The 25,794-nt window shown below is 36.9% G+C and overlaps 2 protein-coding genes across 3 annotated transcripts in view; one reads left to right on the forward strand and one right to left on the reverse strand.

The window, feature by feature from the left end:
* Nucleotides 1–1,674: 1,674 nt before the first annotated feature.
* On the reverse strand, nucleotides 1,675–5,030 carry RB195_015973 (uncharacterized protein; the record flags this gene model as incomplete). Of its 2 annotated transcripts, none has more annotated exons than XM_064206932.1 (9): nucleotides 1,675–1,895; nucleotides 3,221–3,324; nucleotides 3,394–3,471; nucleotides 3,967–4,041; nucleotides 4,098–4,190; nucleotides 4,250–4,315; nucleotides 4,383–4,487; nucleotides 4,560–4,698; nucleotides 5,012–5,030. In XM_064206932.1, the coding sequence occupies 9 exons, from the start codon at nucleotides 5,028–5,030 to the stop codon at nucleotides 1,675–1,677; spliced, it is 900 nt and encodes a 299-aa protein (XP_064062812.1). The 2 variants fall into 2 exon arrangements, with proteins under 2 accessions (XP_064062812.1, XP_064062813.1); XM_064206931.1 differs by lacking the exon at nucleotides 5,012–5,030 and adding an exon at nucleotides 4,856–4,862 and having other exon boundaries at nucleotides 4,560–4,635.
* A 6-nt stretch (nucleotides 5,031–5,036) lies between these two features.
* The window catches only part of RB195_015974 (uncharacterized protein), a gene marked incomplete at both ends in the record, with an annotated part of 34,112 nt that continues 13,354 nt past the window's right edge, over nucleotides 5,037–25,794 (forward strand). The window contains 2 exons of the mRNA XM_064206933.1: nucleotides 5,037–5,198; nucleotides 9,497–9,621. Coding sequence (XP_064062814.1) covers nucleotides 5,037–5,198; nucleotides 9,497–9,621 — 287 coding nt within the window. The remainder of the gene's footprint in view (nucleotides 5,199–9,496; nucleotides 9,622–25,794) is intronic.

The following is a 25,794-nucleotide window of genomic DNA, read 5'->3' on the forward strand; positions in this document are numbered from 1 at the left end:
ATACAGTTTTTAGGAACAGAATATGAATATGTTACAGGCTGAAAAGTTGCTTTTATTTGTTTCATAATCGAAAAAAAAAACACCTTTTGCAATTGTTATGTTCCCGAAGTCCGATGCTGATTTCCATTTGAGAAGTAGACCTACTGGAATGTATGATTTTCAGGATTTCAAGGATTAAAAGACGCGCTATTTTCATTTCCTGTTTTTTTCTCCAGTTTATCATCATCCGCCAATGATTTATGATATTGCGGCCGCTGTTATGTTGGCAATGAAGAACGAAATGCAGTTTTCACAGAGATCCTTCAAGCAAAGGGAGTTCCGGACAAGGAGACAAAATAACTGCAAATGAACCGTAGATTGCTCCTTTTTTTCCGGAAAAAGTTGTGTTTATTGACTTTGTCAGGGGTTATGGGAAGATTAAAATACGTAGCAGCTTCATAATTGACGTACTATATTGAAAACAAACCCTGACGAAGAAGATGAAAAACAAAGCGAGGAAAAAGGTTATGGTGTTTTTTTGCACAGTAGTAGGAAGTGGAGGTGATGGAGGCAGAATAGTATTCCTCAGCTCGAACAATCTTATGACCTTGTCCCACATGGTGGCATACTTACGTATAGTTGGGTCAAAATGGCTTGGAGTTCAGTGCAGTTGCGTAAGCGGCGCGGTGGAGACGGCGGTTGGAATCAAGGTGGGACCATCGCAAACTGCAGCAATGAACGATGGTAGCAGGGGTCCTCACTAGATACTAGCCGCTACGCTCCACCGCACCGCTTCGAGCGCAGCCGCTTACGCAACTGCAGTGAATTTCATGTCATTTTGACCCGACTATGATTCAGGTTCTCACAACATTCTGAGCTCATCGTTATCTTAGAAAATATTGCGAAGACACTACGTCCTACGGTAGACCACAACTACTATGGTCATAATTCTTGTCCGCTGAACTTACGGGGTGTTCTGGTCAGGCAGCTACGAATCCTTTAAAATAGAGTGGTCCTGGACAGAAGGTCAGATCCAATTAAACTCTGCCTAACGTTTCTGCAGGTACTTGCAAAGTTTGAAACATAAAACACAATACATTTACATTTACTTAACTAGATTAAAATATACATCCGTCTTTCGAACCGTTGTATGGAAGATATTACAATTATCACATGACACATAAATATACTGAAATTACTAGAATTGTGCATATGGGACCCGTTCCAGGTACAATACATATGTATAAACTCGCTTGTTTATGACATATTCTGCAGCTTTCTGAATGTGCGAGCAAAAAGAGCACAATAAATAAGAATGAAAGGATAAAAAATCCCCAAGAAAAAAAAAAGAAACTGAGAAATGCGTGAGGAATTAAGATTACAGAACGAACTTAAGCTTAGATAAAAAAAAAAACTACGCCGGCAGGCAAGTATTCTAAAAACAATAACCGAAAAAAAAGAACTGTAATCCATGAGGGAAGCAGAAATAGGTTCTATGGAATACTACTGGATTGTCTGCACAACAATCCCTATTATATGTGCCGGAGCAAATCCTTTGGAGTCCTCTAATGCTAACTTGAACTATGATATTGCTCAAATAATAAACAATTGTCGATAAACAATATATGTACATACACATATATACACTATTAACTATTGTTAGAGTTATGTGTACAAGCATCTACAGACTACCGGTTAGTTTTCGTCGCCGAACGCTTGATCAAGGATACCCATCGGTCCGACCCGTGTAGCTGAGATCTTCTGTTCCTCGTTTTCTTTCACGTTCTTCATGGCGCTTTTGATTAGTTGCTTTTGGAGTAGCAATACAGAGCTTTGATTGTTCATGAGGAATTCTTTTAAGGATAGTAGACCATCCTGATAGTCGACTGATGATCGTTCTGACGACTCGTCGTATCCTGTAAAGTCAAGGAGTAGTTTCAGGTGAATATTCGAGATATAGACTTATAGAACAGGTAAAGTGTAGTTGTGGGGGAGGGGGAAAGGAGTGGAGGGCACTCAGTCGCGCTCTTATTGCTAGACGTAAATAAGTGAATCAGTCGGGGCCCTAAGAAGACGTAAGCATTATTCTTAGAGGATTTATGACATGTAAGCTAAAGTTACTAAGAAAAAGATGACAGAGCGTCCATTAGAATGGAACTACATTTCGTCATATAATATTACCTTTTTATCCGTTTCTGAAAACTGAAAAGAGGTCTTTTGATATAGTTGGGAAATAAAATCCATTATTATTGCGAACAAACTGTGTCTGATGTTTATGAATTCATTCGACCTGTATTGCCAGCATTTTAATTGAACACTTGGTATTTTCCTCCTAGAGTGTTTTTTGCAGGTTCTGCATAGTTTATCTTGTTGTTGGGATTTATATGAAGCTACTGGGAAGTACTCATTTCATTTCCGTATTCACCTACATCTTCCTAATGGTGATGTACGCCATTAAAACCTGTCTTATTCATCTTAGAGTTCTTTTCCAAACTATTCTATTCCCATTAATCCCCAATTTTTTTTCTCCGAGAAATACTATCCTGGAATTCGTAGTGTTAACGACACAATACGTTCACACAAGACGCTAATGAAGTCGACGGATTCCATGACACTCATCGGGGTATTCGGTTCGTTACCACGGGTTACCTATGTGTTAATAGATTCCTGTGATTCTCTGTTGATTGCATACAATTTAGCTCGCACACTTAGAGGCAGTCATTAGGCACCAGGTCACCCAGTTGATGTCATCTAATGAGCTGACTTGTTGAACTGAAGTCGACTGACTGTGAGAAGATATTAATCATTTTCTAGTAATTGCAACCGACGAAAACTGATTATAATGACTTCCTGGTAGTTTTTTAGATTACTGGGTTGAATTATTCGAAGAATTGAAAACGATCTACGACAACTGCTGAAAGCATGGTACCACATATTACCTAAAATGCTATCTAAGATGGAGAAAAGGGGTTTTTCTGGGTTGTATTGCGCTCTCGTATTGCGTTTATCAAGGAGTGATATGCTTCAAATCTGTTGAGGTTTCAATAGTTAAGCAAAATAATAGCAACCAGAAACACAGAAATCGCACAACTGCTGTCATTTCGGAAGTCCTAAAGGCCTCTTCTCAGGAGGCAGACAAGTTAAGAATGAACTCAACGAAAAACTATGGTCAACTAGAGCTATGACACCTTTTAATGCGGTCGAATGGTTATTGAGAAAAGGTAAGAACTGTTTTTCTTACCTTTTGGAGGTCGTAATCCCAATCCCATATATCGTCGCTTCTTCTTTAAACAACAAATTGTTCCCTTCACGTCCATTTTCTTTATCATAAAGTTCAAAAGTTGTCTGGAAAGTGATTTTGTTTACTGTTGCTTTATAAGTGTTTGCATTTTAGTGAATGGTCACAAGTCTCACCTTACTACTATGGAAGACACGTTAAAAAGGCAATAGAAACAACAGGCACCGAGTGTGAGCAATGCGAAATTGAGAAATCTACAACGGAAAAATTCTTTACAAGTAACGTTCAGCATGAACAAAAACACTGAGCACGAAGGTACATAGTTGGAGGGGTTCAGCACAATTTAAAAGAAAGAATTTTAAACATTCGAGGTCGTCCGGGCCTAGCTCTGGGATTATTTCATACGCTGGAAACGAATATGACATCCAGTCAGCATAAAGATTCAACCGTTTAACGGTTTTCGAAAAAAAACCCATCAAAATCAGGCAAAACTACTTCTCGTGGGTAACCTAATCTTCCCAAACGAAAAAAAAACCACAAGATTTTGGACGAGGCAACGCTGACAAACTGTGTTTAGATTTTAATTTCACAATCTATTAGTGTTATATTCGTGTTCTGCACATTCTGCATATGAAATTATCCCAAAAAGGCCTCACCTCAATATTCAAAAGACTTCGACATCGGGTCCCGTCGGCACTGGGCCCCTTCAACTACCTTAGCACCAAATACTGATTTCATGTTCTACTTACCTGTACAGATCTCCATTCATTTTCGTCACATCCTTTTGATTGGAGACATAGTCGCCGAAGCCGATGGTAGCAAAACTGAAAATAACAGTTCTCTTCGGAAAACATACTTATTGATCAACGTTTGAATTTACCTTATGAAACAGAAATACATAGCTTCTATGTATGCCCAATCCTCTACATGTGAATAAATCAAAGCTGCTGTGCTAATCAATAATGCAGAGATGCTAAATTAGAAAAAATAACTTGTATATGATTTGAAAAATTCGTTGCACACTGCACATACCTGAAAAGGCAGAAAAACACCTTATATACAGAAGGTCGCCAGCCATCTGCAGGACCTTCGCATGAGCTGAAATGTTTGGCGATTTGGGTACATAGTAACAATATTAGTAATTTTCTAAACGGAACTTCCTTACCTTGCCGATTCGCAGTAGTCCGCGTTATTGATTAGTAAGGTGACCGGCTTATTATTGCTACTGTTCCTGATCAATCGTCGTTGTAGCTTTTTTTCGTGCAAATACCTGAAAACCTTCTCAATCACTTTTCTGTTTATTTCTTTTCTGATTACAGCTTGTTTTTTTTTTAGATCTTACCTTAGAAGATACGACAAAGCGGTAACTAGTCGTTCGAGGAACAGATTGAAGAACAACACACAACTCGTACAACCGACTACACCATAAATAATCGTAAGGATTCGTCCACCATTCGTTCGAGGCGTTGATGAACCGAATCCTAGGAAGATTTTCTATTCGTTTTCGTCCAGCAACTTTCAAAATTGACGTCGATTTATTAGGTACAGTTCTTTGGGGAAAATGTAGGTGCGAGCACTCAACTGAGCCCTTATTTCTCGAAGCTCTTTCTTTTTTTTCGCTCAGTAACTTTGGCTTACATCTCATAGATCCTCTAAGAGTGATGCTCAGACGTCGACTGACTTAGTTATTTACTTCCAGAAATAAAGGCACAGTTAATTGGTTCTCCAACTACATTTATCCTCAGTTCTTTAAATAGCCATTGATACAATTCAAGATGAATTGAATCTATGTACTTTTCAGGATGCAATACATTTTGAAATGCAAGTAGACGCAGGAAGAAGACCATATTTGACGGGAAAAATAAAACTTTCTTGGCTATTCTGGAGAACGCTTCTCGCTAATGTCTATTTATGCTCGCCCCTTCTCTACGTCCCTCAGAATCTACCACGTAAAGGAGGTCCTGAAGCTACACGAGAAAAGGTGAGTGAATTTTTTGTTGTATATTTATCCCTGTTTACATTCGCTTACATTCATCATTGGTCATTGTTCGTACGGCCATCGGTCATTGTTCATTATTAGTAATGTCTCGGCTTGAGTTCTCAGAATTCTCCATAATTGAGTACAAAGTGTGCGAGTGCATCAGCGATTTGTACAATTTTTCTTGCCACAATTTATTCACGATTATTCTTTGCGTTTCTTGGATTCTTACAAAGGGTGGATTTATACTGCGTATCTATCTATACGCATTTTTTCGATAATTTTAAAGGAGGCGTTCGCATTTATGGGTGAATACTATTGCATGGATGATAAGATTGTAATGTAATGTAATGTAAGGAAATGCATAATTTTTCCTAACCAGCAGCTGTTGGAGAAATTTCTCTAGAAAAAGTTGGTGCAATTTGCATTATATTTTGGGAATTTCCAATAGTTTAGAGATGCATGTGGTTTCCCCTTTAGTTTTGCTAGTGTTTTGTATTTTGTTTCTATGTTTTGCAACGAAACAACGTCTTCAACATCGTCTTTTAACCATTAAGATCTATCAAGTTAAGAAAAAAGAAAGATTTAATGCGACGAAATCGAATGGGGCAATGTGATGTCCCAATCCGGAGTGAGAATAACTAGCGATATCTGTAAATATAGCGAGATATAGTCGGGCCAAAACGAAATGGAACTCGGCACAGTTGCGTAAGCGGCTGCGCTAGAAGAGGTGCGACGGAGAGGATAGAAGTGTCGAAATGGGACCTTTGCGAACTGTAGCGGTTGTTAGCAGGAGTCTCAGATGGATCGTAACCGTTGTGCTTCGATCGCTGCCGCTTACGCAATTGCACCGAGCTGCATGTGGTTTTGACCCGACTATATCAGTCCCCAGGAGTATACTCTTTGATACTCGTTATACGTTTTATATTAAAAACGCAGCATGCTTAATGTTTTTGTATCAAAAATGCTATCCCATCAATCTCAATCCATAGTTGTGCCCATCTATTTTGTAGGACGAAGAAACTCACCTATAGTTGATATCACAGTGGCTGAGAAGAACAATGAACCGAGATAGTCGAACCGCTCGCGCGGCGACGCGATCCCATTCGAGGTCCCGTCACGTATCAAAGTGAACAGTTCGTCGAAATCGCACGGTGCGGACGTGTTCTCACAGTAGTGCCGTCGGTATCGTGACAGTGAAATTTCGAACTGAAAAGAAAGCATTTGATATAATAAAACTTTGAAAAGACGTAGCTTTTTGATTGATTTGCTTGAGCTGTAGCCAAGATTGATATTTTCTTTTTTAATTTTATCTTGGAAATGGTATGTTGATTATGTTAGTCGAACACAAAGCCGATTAGTCAAGAATTTTTTATTCAAATGTCAATGTTCCACTGAGAGTGTCGCTGCTTTTGAAACAGTGTATGTTTATCGAGCGTTTTTCAGTGTATTTCTGCATATTTGATTTTTTTAAGCGAAATTTTGATGATTTTACACTCTGTCTCAGTGAGCTGTAATGCTAACAAGCCTTGTTCTATTGTGGAAAATTCATGTATCGTGAGCTGAAGTTCTATTTTTGTTATCGATATTTCCAATTTTTCCATAAAAATCCAGAATAAAAGAAATATAAAAGAAGTGGGAGTAGAGATTGATTTTTTTCCTTCGCTTTCCCCAGAATATCTTTTTTTGCGCAAATATATAGTGAAACTAGGACTCGACTAAATTCTACCACTAAATTGACCTCGTTTTTGTATAAAATTAGGTTTATGTAAACAATTCGCTTTTACAGTAAGGAGCGAAAGATTTTGGGGAGTCTGAAAATTATTTAGAACGTAGTAGACACATGAGTTATCTATGACAAGGATGTGAAGTGAGAACAAACTGAGTTGGGCTGAGGAGTATTTGGTTTCTTTCATTCAGTTTTTTCTACTCATTCCAATTTGGATAATTTTTTCTGCGGTCGACATTAGTGCAGATCTTTGTGAAGACCCGAGAGAAATTGAAGAATTCTAAAGATGGAAGAAAGACGGATGAATAAGTCAATCAGCTAAGTCGTTTCCTCTTTCTTCTCCTCTTTTTTTCGCAGATCCATTATATGAATATTATTCTATTTCATTGAATTCACATATATTTACACCTGCTCCCATTGCACATGGTTACTCGGTTTCTTTTAGTACATCACGTGATGTTGTTCGTACTGAAAAATATAAATTGTAGTTGTTTACAACTAACTTCCGCTGATTTTTTCGACTACTCGATCCCTTTTTGAATCATCACGATCCATTTTTTCCAGGTTCAAAAATGAATTTGTGGTCTTTTAATTGCAAACCCCCTGGGGAATAGTCGTCTTTCGTTCGTACTTCCCATGACGTAAACGCTAATTAGGACAGCTGCAAACCAAAAATACCAGGAAAGATGCGGGAAGATTCTGTGAAGTGTGAAATACCTGAAGATTTAATTGGAAATACTGTGTTTGAACGTTTATAGCATAGTTTTTTCCGTAACTTGCGTATGTGCACGTTTTACACGTCTTACAGTGTTTTTACAGCGTTTTACGTGCGTATAGTCGGGTGAAAACGATATGAAGCATTGTGCATTTGCGTACGCGCTCGAAACGGAGCGGTGGAGACAGCATTTGGAACCGAGGTGGGACCGTCGCAAACTGCAGCGATGGGTGGTGCCAGCAAGTGTTCCAGTGCGCTCCTCACCGCTACGCTCCACCGCGCCGCCTCGAGAGCGGACGCGTACGCAATTGCACCATGCTTCATGTCGTTTTGACCCTACTATATGTATGTGCAGAACGAGCCTACCGTAATTGTCGGTTCTTGGAATAAGTTACTGAGATTACGGTAGATTTTAGAGCAGTGAATTCAAGGAAATCACTACTTCTTTATGGTAGAGAATGACACATTGTGATGAGAATGTGACTTTTGGCAGTTTGTTACCACGGTAACACTTTAAATAGTGTAAAATTTATGTGCACATGTGGAATTTGTGACTAAGACATTATGAAGTAGAAAATGTCCTATCCCGGTCCCGCATCCTCTAAGCTTTTCTCTGGTATTTTTTGAAATACGCACTTCATAGAGCATATCTATGGACTTTCCCCTCGCGTACATATAAATTGTGTTTGTGTGTGTTGCCGATCCTCGGATAATTTTCCCCTCAGCCGACGTTACCCCTAGCAACTCGGGGCGAATTTTATGGAAGCGCTATCATATCACACTACACACTACAGACACAGCATAATCAACAACTCATTCGGATGATTAAAGTGAAATGGGGTAGTGGAGAAAAGAGAGATTTTGTGACATGTTGTAGAAATGCATAGCAATTTTTCTTTTTTTTTTTTTCTCTAGACCTACAGAAAAATAAAAATACTTATGGAGGATCTACTTGCTGAAAAGACGCAAAAATATTTGCAGAATAACTCAAAGAGGTTTTTTGCGAACTTTATTTGCTCTAAGTGCGTCCCTTCTAGCATAGAATAACGTTGGTTATTCGACTGGAAAAATTTAAAAGAAAATGAAGTCTCTAATCAACATTTTGAATAGTTTTGTATGCACTTGGAACTCCTGTGCTAGCTCTGATGAATGAATAAAAATTTCAAATTCTTTGAAGTTTTTTTTTTTAGAAAAGATGATAAGAAACTGTTAGCAGATTTATAAAATAAGTAGTTCCACTACTAGCATTTGCAGGATGATAATCTCAACAGCGGATTTTTTAAAATAAAAATTTTGACTGAGCACAGAAGAAACACAAACACAAACACTTGAACACAGGAGACAATTGTATGGAAAAAAGTCTTGTGTGGGTGATCTCTGACGATTATTTTTCTAATTCGTTTATTAAATTTATGTAAAAGTAAGGGGTGTTTTTCTAAAATTTGAACTAGCGCACAGAAAAAAAAGAGGAATTCATCGTTAATTGTCATTTAAAAGAGCATTCCTTTCTTTACAGGATGCTGTTTTCTTTTTTTTTGTGCTAATTTAATTTTTGTTAATTTTATAGATCAGTCTAATAGAGTGCTCCTTCTCCAGAAAAAAAAAACTCTTACGATGCCTTTTGTGACCTTCACTTATGATGATAACTATGTGAAATTGCGACGTTAACACGTAATCAGGCTTTCAAACTAAAAAAAAAAACTACAGTTGTTTTCTTTGTAACGAAATTTCCCCGGAATTTTTGATGGTCCTCTTTAAATATGAGTCTCTGATGAATGTGAAACGTTTCTTGATCACTACGAGTAGTGAAACAGCTATGTAAATACATAAGTTCCAGGGAGCAGTCCTAACATTCAGGGAAAAGATTTGATAACATCTCATGTTAACCGGAAATCTTCCCAATCTTCATCGATTTGGTTTTCGATTCCCTGCTGGAATGAAATGGGATTAATGGAAGAATCGGATGTGTTGAAAAACTGCATGTAAGCTAACTTTTTTTAAATATGGATTTTTGGTCATAAGAAATAATAATAATAATAATAATAATAATAATAATAATAATAATAATAATAGTAATAAATGTCACAAATTACGAATGCTGATAGATCGAGAAAATTGTTTGCGTTTCTTCATGATCTACTTATTTTATTTTTTTAGCATTTATAGTTATAGCTTATAGTTATAGCAGTTATAGCTGTATAGCAATTATTTTTCTTCTTATCTTTTCATAATTCGTTTATTTTTTAGCATTTATTTTTAAGTTACCGGAGTTCTCTGGAATCGCAGAGAATTTCTACCATAAATAAATTACAAGGTCCTGCGTGGGAATCCTACAGTATGCGGGGGGATGTAAACAAACGTAGAAAAAAAAAACAAGTGAACAATACCTTAACGTGTGAAACATGACTGTACACGTGCGTGAATCATTTGAGAATATCGTGCAGTACCTCGTCATTACAGTATGATCACGATTTCGAGACGTAACATTTTTTGGTTACCGTAATAAATCGCGAATTCTAATTACTAGAAATAGAAAGTTCCCGAAATATTGCGAGGAAATCGACTAGAAAATCATCTTAGAGTGTATGCCCGAGACTTTTTCCCAACAAAAAAATTGTTTCATAAATTCGGATGGGGTATGTTTATAATATTCTACATGTGTTGGTTGCGTGCACAATTCAAATGAGGTGCGCACGCAAAGAATACATCTAGAACAATGGTGTGCATATATATATGTAGGTACAGCAGGAAAAGTTAGCCTGGAAACCCTGTAGGAATTTTTTCGCTGAAAAAACTTTCGCGATTGTAATGGATGAAAGTAACCTTCAAAAGTCTGAAGAAAAAATTGAAATGGTTCTTAAAAGTTGGCAACCGAAAAGAAAAAAAAAAAAGAAAATGTTTGGGACCTCTAGAACAAGGAATAGGGAGGCTGTCCTTAGTCTCACTCCTGACTATACCATAAAGATCATTTGGCTATTCTACCGGTTAAAGTTAACTTAAAATCTTCTTCAACGGTCCCGTCACTACCGTATCTACACCGTACCGCGGTTTTGTTGTTGGTTGTAACATGCATATGATAGTGGAGTGATGTGGTTTACGGTAGTGTACAGACTATCCAGAGCCCGGCACGTTCGTCAGTTTTGCTGATTTCTAATATGTCCTGGAAAGTTTTTGGAGTCGATCGCGTGTTCTCATTTGCATTTCCTTGAAAAGTCTGCGATCTACGTGCCGCGTTCTTTTGTGGCATGTCTGCGTAAGCGAATCTATCGTAGACATCCTTCTTTGTTCTTCGCATGAAACTCGTGCAGGAGAGCCATGCGCGCTCCCGGAATGTGCAGTGACGAAAGAACGCGTTCGATAAGAAATGCGTGCAGTGAAAAAAAGAGCTCAGCTAGGAGCTGCAGCACTTTGTACGCAGCAGCTCACGCAATATTACACAATAAATCAAAACTTTTCAAGCGAACTGCACTCTCCACTCCTAAATCATCGGAAAAAAAAGTGGCACACTTTTCGGATGACGTACTCCAGCTGATATTTGTATATATAATTGCATTATGCACATTGTGCACACCGTGTTATTTACCTGTCTCGTATTTCACGAACGTTCATCGACCAAAGAACTATAATATGATCGAGAACCAAGAAAAAAAATTCACTTTTCAAAAAACATATTCATCTGTGAATGAATTTAATACATATTAGAGTATCGTTATTGAAGTCACCACTAATTTTTTTCCCCAGTTCTCACCAATAACCTCTCCCCTCACTTCCCCTTCGCCGACCCCGGGGGGCGAAATTCCGTAATTGCGACATATTGAGTCATTTATCTCCAGAACAGAAGATTATATGCCGACGAAGGATTAACGATGGCTTCAAAATACATTTCTCCGGTTCTCTTTATTAGAATATCAATATAGATAATACGCTCGCCGGTCCCAGAACGAAGGCAATACATCTAAGAGGGATTATGTAGGTGGATCTTTGTGGTAACAATGTAACTTTTAGATCCCGTTTACATTTGTATGTTTCGGGAGGTTTAAGAATTGCTCGAATGAGAAACTGCTCAGAAATTTTCAGTTTTCACTTTCTAGCGCAACTGCAGTATTTTGTTCCGGGTACATTTCTTTCCTTTATGAACCGAAAGAAAAAAAAAGAGTGCACTTAATAAATAAATAAAATACGTACTAATACTGTGCATAAAATAATGCACTAATACATAATATAAAACGCAAAAATATGTAATATAGCATTATAAAATATAAATATATACTCTTTTTTCTTTCGGTTCGTAAAGGGAAGAAATATACCCGGGACGAAATACTGCACTTGCTAGAAAGTGAAAAACTGAAAATGTTCTGAGCAGTTTTTCTTTACAGCAATTCTCAAACCTCTCGAAACATACAAATGTAAGCGGGATCTAAAAGTTACGTTGTTACGACAAAGATCCACCTACATAATCCCTCTTAGATGTATTGCCTTCGTTGTGGGACCAGCGAGCGTATTATTTATATTGATATTCTAGGCTATGTATATAACAGAACATACCAAAATATAAACATATACAACACAATTTTAAAAATATGATATAAAATACTTAAGTGTAAACATATATCATACAAAATACATATTTTTGCCATAGTTTAGCTGCTTAACTAAATTTGTAGTGAACCTACATCTACCTATCTTCTAACGCATTCAAGTAAGCCATATGAAAGAGAAAAAATGACTTGACTTCTAGCTTACAGAAGCGAAGAACAACCGGAAGAATATCGACCGATCCTGATTGCATAGCACACTTTTTTTCCTCGAAATAATTCTTGTGTGCCCATCTAACCCTCACACCCTCACATCTCAGTCAATATGTTCCGTCTTAGTGCTTTAGCTACTAGAAAATTCGACACACGCACAAACGAAATATTTCAATATTTTATGAACTGCTGGCTTACCGAAAAAAAGGTCTTGGCACGAAATCCTGTTTACAATAGGGCAACGTTGTGCATGTCTGACACGAATAAACTCCAGTAGTCATCGTTAGTGAAGGAGAAGTTGGGAAAAAATATGTAGAGGATGCTAGAGTGATGGCGGGAATCGATCTTGGGTTACGGTCAGTGGTGGTTATTTGTGGAATCACGGTCATTACAATGAGGTCCCATTAATTTACTTATTTATCTGCAGTATTTATTTGTGACTCATTTCTCTATGTTTCGATCGGTTTTCTGTTTCCTTCAGGAAGTTCTAAATTGCCTCTCGGGGATTTGCTCAGCCATTTTGATCCCGTAAAGATTCCTTCCAAATAGTTTTTGGCTTAAGTCATACTTATTTATATTTAATTAGTTTAACTATTTATTTACTTTAATGTTTAACATTAATTTGATTAAATAAATGTAAATAGGTGTGAATAAATAAAAATGAATGAAACTTAGGTAAATAATTTACTATCTATTTGATCTATGATATTTTTGTACACCGAAAATAGGAATTGGCCGATTTCGGTCGGTCTTAACCTCAGCGGTGCTCAGAAGAAGATTCAGGCTCTGGTTAGCGAAAGTTCTGGTTAATTTTGGTTAGCAAAGCTAGAGTTGGCGTCAAAAATATCTTTCACCTGACTTGACCTCAGGGGGATTACTCACTTAAACTACGATATACTGGTCAGAGGGGTAGCACTCTAACCTGGAACAATCAGTTATTCCACACCGATTTTATTTTCTGCGATGTCCGAGGAAAATCCTCTCAGTCTTGATTACAACGTTGACTACTGGCTGTTCCCTTTGGAGGGATCTTGCGGAAAATAATAATATTTTGTCAGGTTTTTTCTATCCTAACCACTAAACCCTCGAAACGGTGAAATACGATGTGAAAGACGTCTCCATAGTGTTTTCTGTTCCCATTAAACTAGCGATTTCAAGGATGGTGTCTGTGAAATATGAATTCGTCGTTTGGATTAATATGTTCAAGGAAATCTGCTAAAAAGGCTACGGTATTGATTCATAAGGAACCGTGTTTGGGGAGCATTTTCGCACATCCTGGGGAATGCTCGGATGTGCATTCCGCCGATAATTGGGTCAGTCCCCATTTCGGAGATGCGTAGTTCATTCGAAATGCTGTCCTTTTTCTCGAACGTAATTTTTATAACAGCAATAACCGATGGAAAACGATGGACATTATTCATGTTTCAATAAGTGGTGAAGAGAAGCCATGTGCTATGTGTGTCGTTTAGAGCTTCCTTCCATAATCGATAACTCTCGCTAAGATTTTTTTTGAACGGTAGAAAACAGCTCGTGAAGTGAGACGTATAGGACGCAGCCAAGTGTTTTTCTGCTATACTGCGCCTGTCCTTTTTTCCGGCTTTATGAAGATCAAAACGTACGTTTTTAAAATTTCATCCACCACAATTGTAAAGTGACTCATTGAAGGGAAAAAAGTACAACTCACTCGGCGAAAGCTACTAGTATAAGGTGCGTCGCGAAAAATAATAGTGTATACTAAAAGTTAAGTGATAAAATTAGTGCAATTTCCAGAATGTTTCAAAATTTATAGCTCTTTCCATTTTATAGCGTTCACAATGGTGAATCAACTGAAACAACTTCATGAGATTCAATATTCGGACGAGGTAAAGCGCGGCGGGTAAAATTGGTATTTTCTCGCGACGTTTTACGTCACATCGAAGACATACACAGCGTGGATTCGAAAACACGTCAGATGATTTTGCTTCTTAGGTCAGATCCACAGTAAGCCAACGACTCGTGGATTTCCAAAGTTTTCTTAGAGGTCTTCCAGGCGAGAAGACGTCATCGATTTGTTTCTGGGGATGATCATATGCGATAATGTGTCTAGTGCGCTTTGCATCAAAAATTAAGCATAGAAAATCCTTCTAGAGTGCAAATGCGGGAATATAATATGACAAGTCATGCGCGAAGCTCTGAAGGTTGATAGTTGTCTTGAACAGGCATCGGGGCTAACGTTTCTTAGAAAAAGCTTAGAAAAAAGTTCCTGATCTTTGTTTACTACGAGACGACAGCGATACGTTTCTCATACTATGAATAGGGAATACAGCTTCGTTGTAGGTGTTTTGGAATTACCTCTGTTCTTTGCAGTAATTTTCACAAACACAGAGTTTTCACAAACACAAAATCGAAAACACTTTTTTAGCATCACGGAAAAGTACTAGAATTTCCCCTTGTGCTTCGGAAGTACCGAACAGGCAGGTTTATCTCGAACATCACAGCAAGTTTGAAAAAATTTCAATCCAGGTAAATCGGAATTGAAATTCAAAAAATCAAAAAGTAGGCTGCCCTTTCCCCCGGAATCACAATCTTAACCTACGAGGCATAAGATACTAAAGTTGAAAATTGCAAGAAAAAAATTCACAGCATAAAAAAAACTTTCGAAAAATATAGCTTCATCTCTATGTTTGTAAGTTCTGAGCGGAAATACTGCTTTTAACCGGTAATTTCTTTACCAGTAGTAGGTTCTCGACTCTCACTCTCCGGATATTTTCCACAAAAATCAATATTTCCCATTTAAATGCCTAGTAATCAGAAATTCCTAAAATTTTTAACTTTTATCATGAGCTACATAAGTCTTTGCGTATTTTAGCTCTTCTCAGAAAGAAAAACAAGCAATTTCTACTCTCCTTGCTAGTAATACGGTATCAGAGCTGAAGCTTAGCATCTTCCTCCAAGATTTCCAGCAAATCATTCCGCTCATAAGGCCGGCGGTCGCCTATTACTACTGTATGTGGATTGCTGGTGACGGATCAACGGATTCGTGCTTGCTATGCTGCTAAACCACGGATTATACATGGATGAACTGTGTGATGTACAGCAGAGCCAAGGGAAAAGCGGGCCCCACACCGCGCTTATCTGCTTGTCGGTTAAACTTGCGTGCGTGCGTGCGTGCGTGCGTCGACGTCGTCGTTGACGACCGCAAAGGCGATGATGAAATTACCCTCATAAGGGTTGAGAAGGGCATTCTATGGGCCTCGGTGTCCTTACGTACAACACACGGATGAGCTGCTGCTATATTGAGGCCGGCAAATTGGCACATGGCTTCTCTTCACCACTTATTGAAATATGAATAATGTCCATCGTTTCCCATCGGTTATTGCTGTTATAAAAATAACGTTCGCGAAAAAGGACAACATTTCGAATGAACTACGCATTTCTGAAATGGGGACTGACCCAATTATCGGTTGAATGCACATCCGAGCATTCCCCAGGTTGTGCGAAAATGTTCCCGAACATGGTAGCTTACGAATCAATACCGTAGCCTTTTTAGCAGATTTCCTTGAACATATTAATCCAAACGACGAATTCATATTTCACAGACACCATCCTTGAAATCGCTAGTTTAATGGGAACAGAAAACACAATGGAGACGTCTTTCACATCGTATTTCACGGTTTCGAGGCTTTAGTAGTTAGGATTGAAAAAACCTGACAAAATATTATTTTTCGAAAGATCCCTCCAAAGGGAACAGCTTGTAGTCAACGTTGTAATCAAGACTGAGAGGATTTTCATATCGTCCCTCGCAGAAAATAAAATCGGTGTGGAATAACTGATTGTTCCAGGTTAGAGTGCTACCTCTTTGACCAGTATATCGTAGTTTAAGTGAATAATCCCCCTGAGGTCAAGTCAGGTGAAAGATATTTTTGACGCCAACCCTAGCTTTGCTAACCAAAATTAACCAGAACTTTCGCTGACCATAATCTTGAGTCTTCTGAGCGCCCGCTAACGATCGACATATGCGGTTAATGTGAAAACACCGACAGAGTTGGAAGCTGAAAAAAAGGAAGATCTGGTGGAGACGATGGGATTACCGCAGAAATGTTGAAATCTCTTCCTCTATCTGGAGTTCGTCACCTAAAAACCTCTTCCTCTGCTCCAGAACCGGGAGCATTTCGTTTGCAGCGCCCTGGATACACTTTCTGAAGGAGTCGTCGTCGCGCAGTTTTCTCATTATGTTCTTCATTACTCACTGTCTCACCTCCAGTTATTTACGTCAGCGAAAAATTACCTCTCAATTTTAGAAATTCACTACTGTAGACGAAGAATCATTATTAAGTAACAGTTTTCTAATTATAGGTTGGTCTTCTAACATTAATTATTCATAGGTTAGTGCTTCGAAGTAGTATTTAATATCAGAGATCACTATTCAGTAGGAAATCATAACCTAGTAATTAAAGTCAGCTTAAAAAGTTTAAAAAAGACGCTTAGTTTGATGTTTTTTTTGTGTTGAACCACTTATCTACTTTTGTTTCCATATACAGTCTTTTTTAAAAAATGGTCTAAAAATACTTCAGGAATAGACAAAAACGAATTCGTTGGATGTTTTCCAGTGATGTGAGAAGATCTGTGAGGAGGATTTTTTTTTTGTTCACTGTTCCAATTCTAACTTCTCATTTTTATCACCTACGGTTCCTCCACATTTCAGACAGACATTTCAGAAGGTCGTTGTGTGAAAGAAAGGCTAACGATTTCAGCCAGACATAACGTTTCTTAAAGCAACCAGACATCTTATCCCATAAAATATTTGGTTTGGCGGCCACTTTTCTTTTTAACGGAGCGAAAAATGCTATTATAGGATTATTATAGAACGTTTTATGCGAACTTTTCTTTCTCCAATGACGTACTTGATTTTGTAAAGGTGAATGAGGCTCGACATTTTTTTTTCTGCAAAAGAAACTCGAGGATAATGTCTGTCTGAGTAGTGTTAAGAACGAAGTGAATATGAATTTTTTAGCGGTCCATTGAAAAAAGTGATTCCTGACCTAAATCCTGAGAAGTAAGCTAGGCTATAGCTATGTAAAGCTATAACTCTTCGACCAATCCTCACGTAAGTCTTCTTACATGGAGTTACATGGGGGGGGGGGGGGAAATCTACATAAAGGATCTCAAGAAAAGTACATAGTCGATCTAAAATTTTTTTTGATTCAAAATTCCTTTAATATTTTAGGAGTAAGCAGAGAATAAATAATAAAAACACTGACAAAAAAGTACGATATCATGTGATATCTACGAGACTTTATCGATTGGTATGTTTCAAATCAATAAAGGTCAATAATTAACTTACCGAACGTCGTTCTGCGATTTCATTTTCTCGTTCAACATGATGAAATAAAAAAGCGCCAATGATGAGGTAGAGCACGAGCAGCAGTGAGATTAGTATAAATCGAGCGTTCTCCTCGTAAATTCGTAATCGAGCGAAACAACCGACCTGAATATGTGTAATTGGTTTAAAAACTTCTTAAAACACTACACCTTACTTTGAAAAAAAAAACATCTTGTAGCTGAAGGATTTTTTTTTCAAAGTTATGGTAGTTTTGTTTGTGTTGATCCAAAAAAAAAAATTTTTTTTTAACCGCTTTGATCTATTATTATTAGTATCCTTTAGTTTTATAGACTATTTCTTAATTAATAATGTGTGTGTGTGTGACTCAAACTTTGTAGCTCTTAGGAACCACATGTTTCTCTCACGTGATTGGTCAAAAATGGATCGATTGCTATCGGTTGGTTACGAAATCCCAAATATTTGCTATTTTGTCGAACCAACGGGTAATACTTTTGGACTTATCAGTACCAGAACTACCTATGTTAGAAAAGAAATAGGGTTTGCTACAGTAACCACATGTGTAGGATAAGAAAAAAGAAATTGTAGCAATTTACTACAATTTAACATTGTAATATGTGCTTTCAAAGTGAAGAAAATGAAACCTTCCGACTATTTTATTAGTTTTTTTTTTTTTGGGGCCGTCATTTATTTTGTATATGATTGTATGTACATAACAATGTGCTCAATAGAAGAACAAATCGCTGTCATTTTTTGTAGCGGCAGAACTGTAAGAATATCAATAAACCAGTTATTGATTTTATTTCTGCTAATATGCTTAAATATTCGCGTAATATTCACGTTTCCGATGCTAATATGCTTTCTAAATTACAAATGATTGTCGAACATCTGTTTCTCATCCGTTTCTTGATGAGAAAATCCTATGAAAATCTGAAAATCTATAATTCATTGGAAAAGAAACCGCTGTGGCATGACTGACTGTGGCTTAATATGTAATCGATTAATTATTCTCATCTTTTTATTTGATCAATAAAAAGCGGTATACACAAAAATCAACCTTGGTTAAAGACAGCATGTCACGAAGCTGACGATATGGAGTTCGGGATGTAGAATACGGATATGAACGTGATCCCACTCATTCTCCCTCATTCACCCCCAAAAAACGACGTGGGAAGTGCTTTATTTCCTACGAGGTACGTTAGAACGTCCCACCCTTCTGCATGCTCTGGTTCTCTCAGCAGCCTCTCTAATGGTTTTACTTGAATAGGCTGCCAAGGAGACCTCACAGATTTCCTACCGCTCGCTCCTGAATGCGGCGCGTGCACAAAGAAGTAGCGTACTCACGTGCTTCGTAGGAGTAAACGCCGTTTCCCACGCCGTCTTTCAGAACGATCAAAGGGAAATGAGCACGGCCACGTTCATATCCGTAATCTAGACCCCTAACTCTATATTTGCCCACAGGCTTCCCAACGACGTCAGTTTCGTGATACGCTGCATTTAAATGTCGTTGATGACGTACAGCTCCGTAGTCACCACTCAACAAATTGGTAATTCTGCGAATACGCTTAGCTTTTTTTTTTAGGAAATATAGGTCAATCCAGGTTCAAATCACTTAAATTAACTCTGAGGCTTGGAGTGTAAGCCCTATCTATCTTCTTATAAAAAGAAAAAGCCAAAGCATTTACGTACATAAAGGATTTTGGGGCTTCGTTCTACTTACGGACACATTACGTCAGTTTTTATTCCAATATGTATGCACTACGAACGAAAATATCATCAGAATGTTACAGTGAACTTTGGAGAATTCTGATAATAGAACAACCTGTGTAGGTGATTTGACGTAGTTTTTACGTGCACCGGCCACTAATTGGCTAATTAACTGGCCTAAATAAATTAGCCGAATTTTTGAAATTTGCACCAGCCAATCCGTGCTTCTAACCTTAGACAGGTCGCAAGCATTTCAGCCTTCATTATTGGGCTATTCTACTATCGTGCGGAAGAAATTTTCACCTGCACCAAGTGGTCACTTCCCCGATTCACGAGGAATCTCGTCCAGTTCGGCGTAGATGTTATTAGGGCATATTTTTGTCATTCTAGCGCAACTGAAGTCATGATCAACATGATTAATTTTTCCTAAAATCAATAACTCTAGATGTAACGACTACTAGTATACGTATGAAGGAGTGATATAAAGAGGAAATTGGTAAGGTAATTTTCTCCAATTAATGTTGAAGCAAACAATTACCAATAGGGCACGTTAATTACGTTTCTGCCTAGTTAAATATCATTAGGTCACAGAAGCAACAACGAACAACGGTAATCCTAGTGTTAAAAAAACTCGAATCGATAACTATGAAAAGTATATGAACTGTTGAAAATAAAATTGGTGCTACGTTACCTATTTTTCTCCCCTATTTTTTTTAGTCCTTATATCCTTATATCCTTATAGTACTTACTTAGTAGTCGTATGTTGGTGCATTGCAGCGTTAATCGATTTCTAGCCTACTTGGCTAGAATTTCTATTCTGTTTCTAGGCAACAATTCTGGAAAGTTAGTGAAGTCTTCGCCCGCGCCAAATTTGACGCGAAATTGCACAAATTCTCAGCATTCCCGAATTCTCGCTAATTCCTTATGGTAATGGCATGTTTTTGGAGCAAAAAAAAAACCGAGAAATCTTTTCGATTTCCTTGACTTTTTTGATTTTTCTTTGAAACGGGCGATGATTCCTTTAAATTACAAGCAAAGTTCATTGAAGTATTTTCTTTTGCTGTTGTTTATCGTGCGGACCGGACGATTTCCCCTTTGCAGCTTGTCAACAAGAATTTTTCGAACTGTTTCAGTGAGGTTAGTCGGAGAGTTAGTCGTGTCATTAATGGCTAATTTGTGCGCGCAACGCCAAACAATTAAGAACGCGGTGAAGGAAATTGCCGTCCAGCTAAGCACCATTACGAAGTACTACACAAATAAGAACAGCAACAGATTCTTTAGTGCTCAATTCCTATCGTAATCCACGAAAAATTCCCCTTAAACTTCTTTAGCATTTTTTTTCTGGTGTTTCTGGATAGAAGAAATACGAAAAGAGCTGTTAATTAACCTTTGTCTGTACTTAACTTTTGGGGCTGACTATTCTGTTAGCGGCTCGCGTTTGTTTACTGTTTACAGTTTCGTAGCGTTCACTGCCATTCACAACAAAAACAATACCTATAGCTCGTAATAGTTCTTCTCGTGAGTTTTTTTTTTCTCAAAATACCTGATCTTAGATTTATGGACTGGAATTTATGGATTTATGAACGGATGAAAATCAGAGAAATAATATTTCTTTAACCTAAAACAACTGTTAATAGGTGTCTAGTTAAAAAAAATATCTAAAAAGTGCTCGTGCAGTGAGGAAATTTCACACTTTTCCCTCATTTTGCGTTATTCCCTCAGTGCGCACTATGAAATTCCAACAATTTACTCGAATAGTCCTCAAATGTTCGATTACTTCTTATTTCTTGCTCATGAGTCTATGGAAATGGAAATTTTTATCATCAATGAATCCGAGTCAACGTATCATGAACTTAGAAAAAATCGGAAATGCATTAATGGCCACAGCACACTGATCCTATGGTAAACAAGTTGTTTTAGCGAAAATAGGACTAAGTTGGATTCTTGTAAATATATTATTTCAGATTATATTTTTATGAATCCAACGATAACACGCTTCAAATGTTGACGGTTTAGCGAGAAATCACCTTAAAAAATTAAATAATGTGCTAAAAAAATAAATAATGCAATAAATGTAATCAAATTAAATAATTGTTTGACATTTATCACCTATCATTATTACTATTATATTATTATTTTATTACTACTATTATATTATTACATTATTACTATTATTATAATATTATTATTACTACCTAGTATTATTGTTACATTTGCTCATTTTATTTGGTTTTATTTATTATTTTATTCTATTTATTATTATTCTATTTATTTTGCATTTATTTATTCTATTTATTCTATTTATTTCCTCTCTTATTTTGTTCTAGCTAAATTGCTGAAATATATCATTTTATTCTAGAATATTATGTATTCGTACAGTTATGTACATATCTGTAAGTATCAGAACCCAAGTCGCTAATAGCCGAACGATAGATAGTTTCGCTGAGAAGCTAAGAATAACTTAAGAATCTCTTCTCTTTCAATCATCTCAATCTCAAATAGTCTTCGCTTAGCCGTATAGGCTGAAGATTTAGCTCGAAAAGGAGATAAGGAGATAAGTGGAAGGTGTTAGTTATTGTTAAGCCACAATTGACGTTCTACCGAGCTTAGAGAAGCCACACGTAAATCCACCTTTAAGCGATTTTTCCCTAACCTTTGACGTCTCTTTACAATTTTGTAGTGAACGAAATGCTGGAATTCAACGAGTCAAATGCACTTTAAGGGCTACTGGGCGTTTTCTAAGGAAGGCTAAACGCATATAGGTGATACTTTTCAAAGATGATACTTATGCTTGTTTTTTTTAGTTTTATTCTACTTGGGTATCGTCCCCGAAAAATATGTACGGGCTAAGTTACACCAAATAATATGCATTTAAAGGCGGCATATCACGAAATTGACGTTGTTGGGATCTGGCCAGGAATAGAAAGAGGTAAAGGTGTTGTTCACGAATATAAGCTTGATAGTGCTCAATTCCCCCTAGTAATTCAGAAAACAGAGCGTGTGAAACGGTCTTCTGTTGCCCATTTTTCCCAACGATGCAACTTATTACGAGCACTAGAACGCGGAGAATACGCAACATACATACGATTGTACACTGGTGAGACGTTTGCTGCTCCCTAATACATCTATTCGGTATGGACGATTTGGACGATAGAGTTGCCCGAGATCTATCGTGTAATAAGTTGCATCGTTGGGAGGACAGGATCACTGAGGGCTGTTTCGCTTGCGTTTTTCTGGATTACTTTGGGGGAATTAAGCATGATGACTATATGTTCTCGTGACGTACATTTCTAACCGCCATCTATTCTTCGCTAAGAGATCCAGCATCGTCGAAGTGGCAAGAAATTTTCTTTTTTGCAATTCTCAATATTTGGACGAGTAACGTTTTGCGATGTCGTCATATCCTATCCATGCCCCCTCGAAGGTGTTTGAATGTGTGCAATATGTTGACTGAGTGGTTGAAATCGCTTGAACAGGGCCCGCTATGGCTGTCATATTGCTGGCAATCGTCCTCCCGTACAAGCAATCACAATCCTTAGACAAGGTTTTTTTTTCTCTAACGGGAGGGGAGGGGGGAGGGGCGGATGGGTAACAGAACACTGACGTAGTACTAGTACAACAATTGAACGTAGAAAAAAAATTAGAAAATTGGACGATTTTGCTCGCAACGATAAAAGGTAAACACTCATGCGCTCCTCCATCCCACCCTCGTTGTAGGAGAGTTCTCGAGACGTTTTTTTTTTCTTTGAAACCACGAAGCACGTGAAATTTCTGTGAATGCACAACCTTTCCAACTACAATTTCCATTACCAAAAAAAAAATCCCACAAATTATCAAATTATCAAATATGGTCAAGGGTTGATGTGCTAGACGGTAACTTATCAGTGAGCAAGATATGAGTTTTTAAGAGGCGCTCAGCTAGAACCATCAAAATCCTTAACGAGAAGTAGTAGTCTTTAAGAAGTTTGCAGCAAAGAATTTTTGTAAATGTTGGTCTTTAGATCTTTATAGTGTACAGGAAGAAAAAATCCAAATTTCCGGATTAGAATGATATTTTGAATGATTACTCGAACAGTAAATGAGAAGAAAATTTTAACAAAACGTGAAACGATCAGCGTTTCTTTCCGCATTCTTTTCCTTTCACTTTCTCCTTTTTTTTCTGAATCAACACTCAAAACCAAATGCCATTCCTTTCCGTAATGATACTGTGACCAACTTGAAAAGGAAAAAAGTGCCTCTTTATGCTTTCTATATTTGTTCTATACGTTTCGGTACAAATGTGTGGGCGGACTCCCCACATTATGTATGAAATAAGGTCCTAGAAACCTGCTCAAACACTCTAATTCGATATTAAGCTTGAACTGAAAGTCTCAACAAATTTCTTTATAAGTACCAAAAAAATTTTTCTCCTAAATGTTCTTGAAATAGATGTAGGTAATGATGGGAATGGCTGGATGAAAAGTTGGACGAGTTTTAAAATAAAAATACGGTATTAACATAACATGAAATAATAAAGTAACTGATGATTGGCTTTTTTTTTCTTTCTAGAGATTTTAGAAAAGAGAAAAGTTGGACGAGTTTCTGCGTGGTGCATCGAAGAAAATGTTTTACGTGAGTTTTTTCGCTGCTAAAATATTACTTGTGATAAATCTTAAATTTAGTTTGTTATTTCATCTTTTTATTGTTTAGCTCGATTTTATCGACATTTATGTTATTATTTATGTTATTATGTCTTTGTTATTATTTATGTTATTACGTTATTATTTTATTTATTGTTGTTTTTGTTATTTATGTTATTATTTTTCTTATTTTCGAACTTGTAACGAATAAAAACAAAACAAATTTGAAGAAAATTGTGGAGTAAAATATAAAATAAAAAATACGGTATTAACATAACATGAAATATAAAAGTGCGCGGAAATCAGTTTTTTTCTTCCTAGAGAAATTTCTAGAAAAGAGCCGGCGGTTCTTCCTGAAATGATGCTGTACGAATGGTTTTTCACATTCTTGACATAATTGTAGAATTGATTCTGAAATCTAGCGGACAACAAAATTCCAGCAGGCGTGGACAGCAAAGAAATTTAATAGAGAGCACGATTACGGGAAAAATGGACAAGTTTCGGTTTTGCCGCGAATACGACACGAATCCTGGACAGACTCACGATATCATGGAAAAAAATGAATTCAAAGACAGGAACGGAAACATTTCACAAATGTTTCTGGTTTTATGTTGGAAAAGTTTCACGAAGGGGAAATCCAAGAATTTCGCCTTTCCAAGTTTTTCCAAATTTTTTGATCTCAACTGTTACTATTAAAACAATAATATTTGGATTTTTGAACGATTATATCTTTAAATTATATTATATCTATAAATATTATAGAGAATATTATAGAATACAGATTATATCTATAAATTATTTATAAATTTTCTGCAATGGTAAGATGAAACGGTTATTTTTTTTTGTTGAAAAAAGAACGAAGGAAGAGAAATCACTCGAGGAATAGAAAGCACTATCCGAAGGTGAGCAGTTCCGTAACAGAGAAAGGGGAAAAATCAAGGAATTGTAAAACGAAACGCGGCAAAAGATAATTAGTCCCGTTCCTTGTTTTTTTTTCTCGGAAATTCTGAAGAAAATCCCTAATTTTGCTAAGCTTTATGCTTTTTATTCGCGAACATCTGAACAAGATTAGTAAAGCGTAACATATTAGTCTAACAAGATGTATGAAGGTGATAAACTTTTTTCCAAGTGCATCAAGGCGTTCGTAATAGTGTAGAAATTTCTGCAAAATTAATTAACGTTGAATGAACAAAAGAAAAGAAACCCGAATAAAGAATAAATAATGAAAGAGAATAAAATATATCATAAGAATAAGGATAAAGACTAAGGTTAAAAACGGGAATCGTTCCCTCCCGTCAAAAATTCGCTGTGAACGTGAAAAATTCAGCCGAAGAACCGTGAAATATTTATATCATTGATTTTCTTTTCGTCCCGCTGAGAAATTTCTGTATCGGTTGGGATTAAAAACTTAAGCTAAATAAAAAAGAAAACGTGTATATATGTAGGAATAATTTCCTAACAGAATTTTCTTTCTTTTTAATAATCTTAAAAGGAAAAAACAAGGAAATTAATCATCTAGCACCTATTCCTTTCTGGTCCTCGTAAGAATTTATACTGTAGCGAGGCTTAGATCAAATAAAATCGCATACAAACTGGGTTTGTTTAGAACGAATAGGCTTGCAAGTTATCTTAAGAAATTGAAAAAAGTAGCGAAGGTCCCGCTGAGAAATTTCTGTATCGGTTGGGATTAAAAACTTAAGCTAAATAAACAATAAAATGTCAAAACGTGTATATATGTATGTATATACCGCCAGAGATGAA

The sequence above is a fragment of the Necator americanus genome, chromosome V, assembly GCF_031761385.1.
Source record: "Necator americanus strain Aroian chromosome V, whole genome shotgun sequence".
NCBI classification, from domain to species: Eukaryota; Metazoa; Nematoda; class Chromadorea; order Rhabditida; family Ancylostomatidae; genus Necator; species Necator americanus.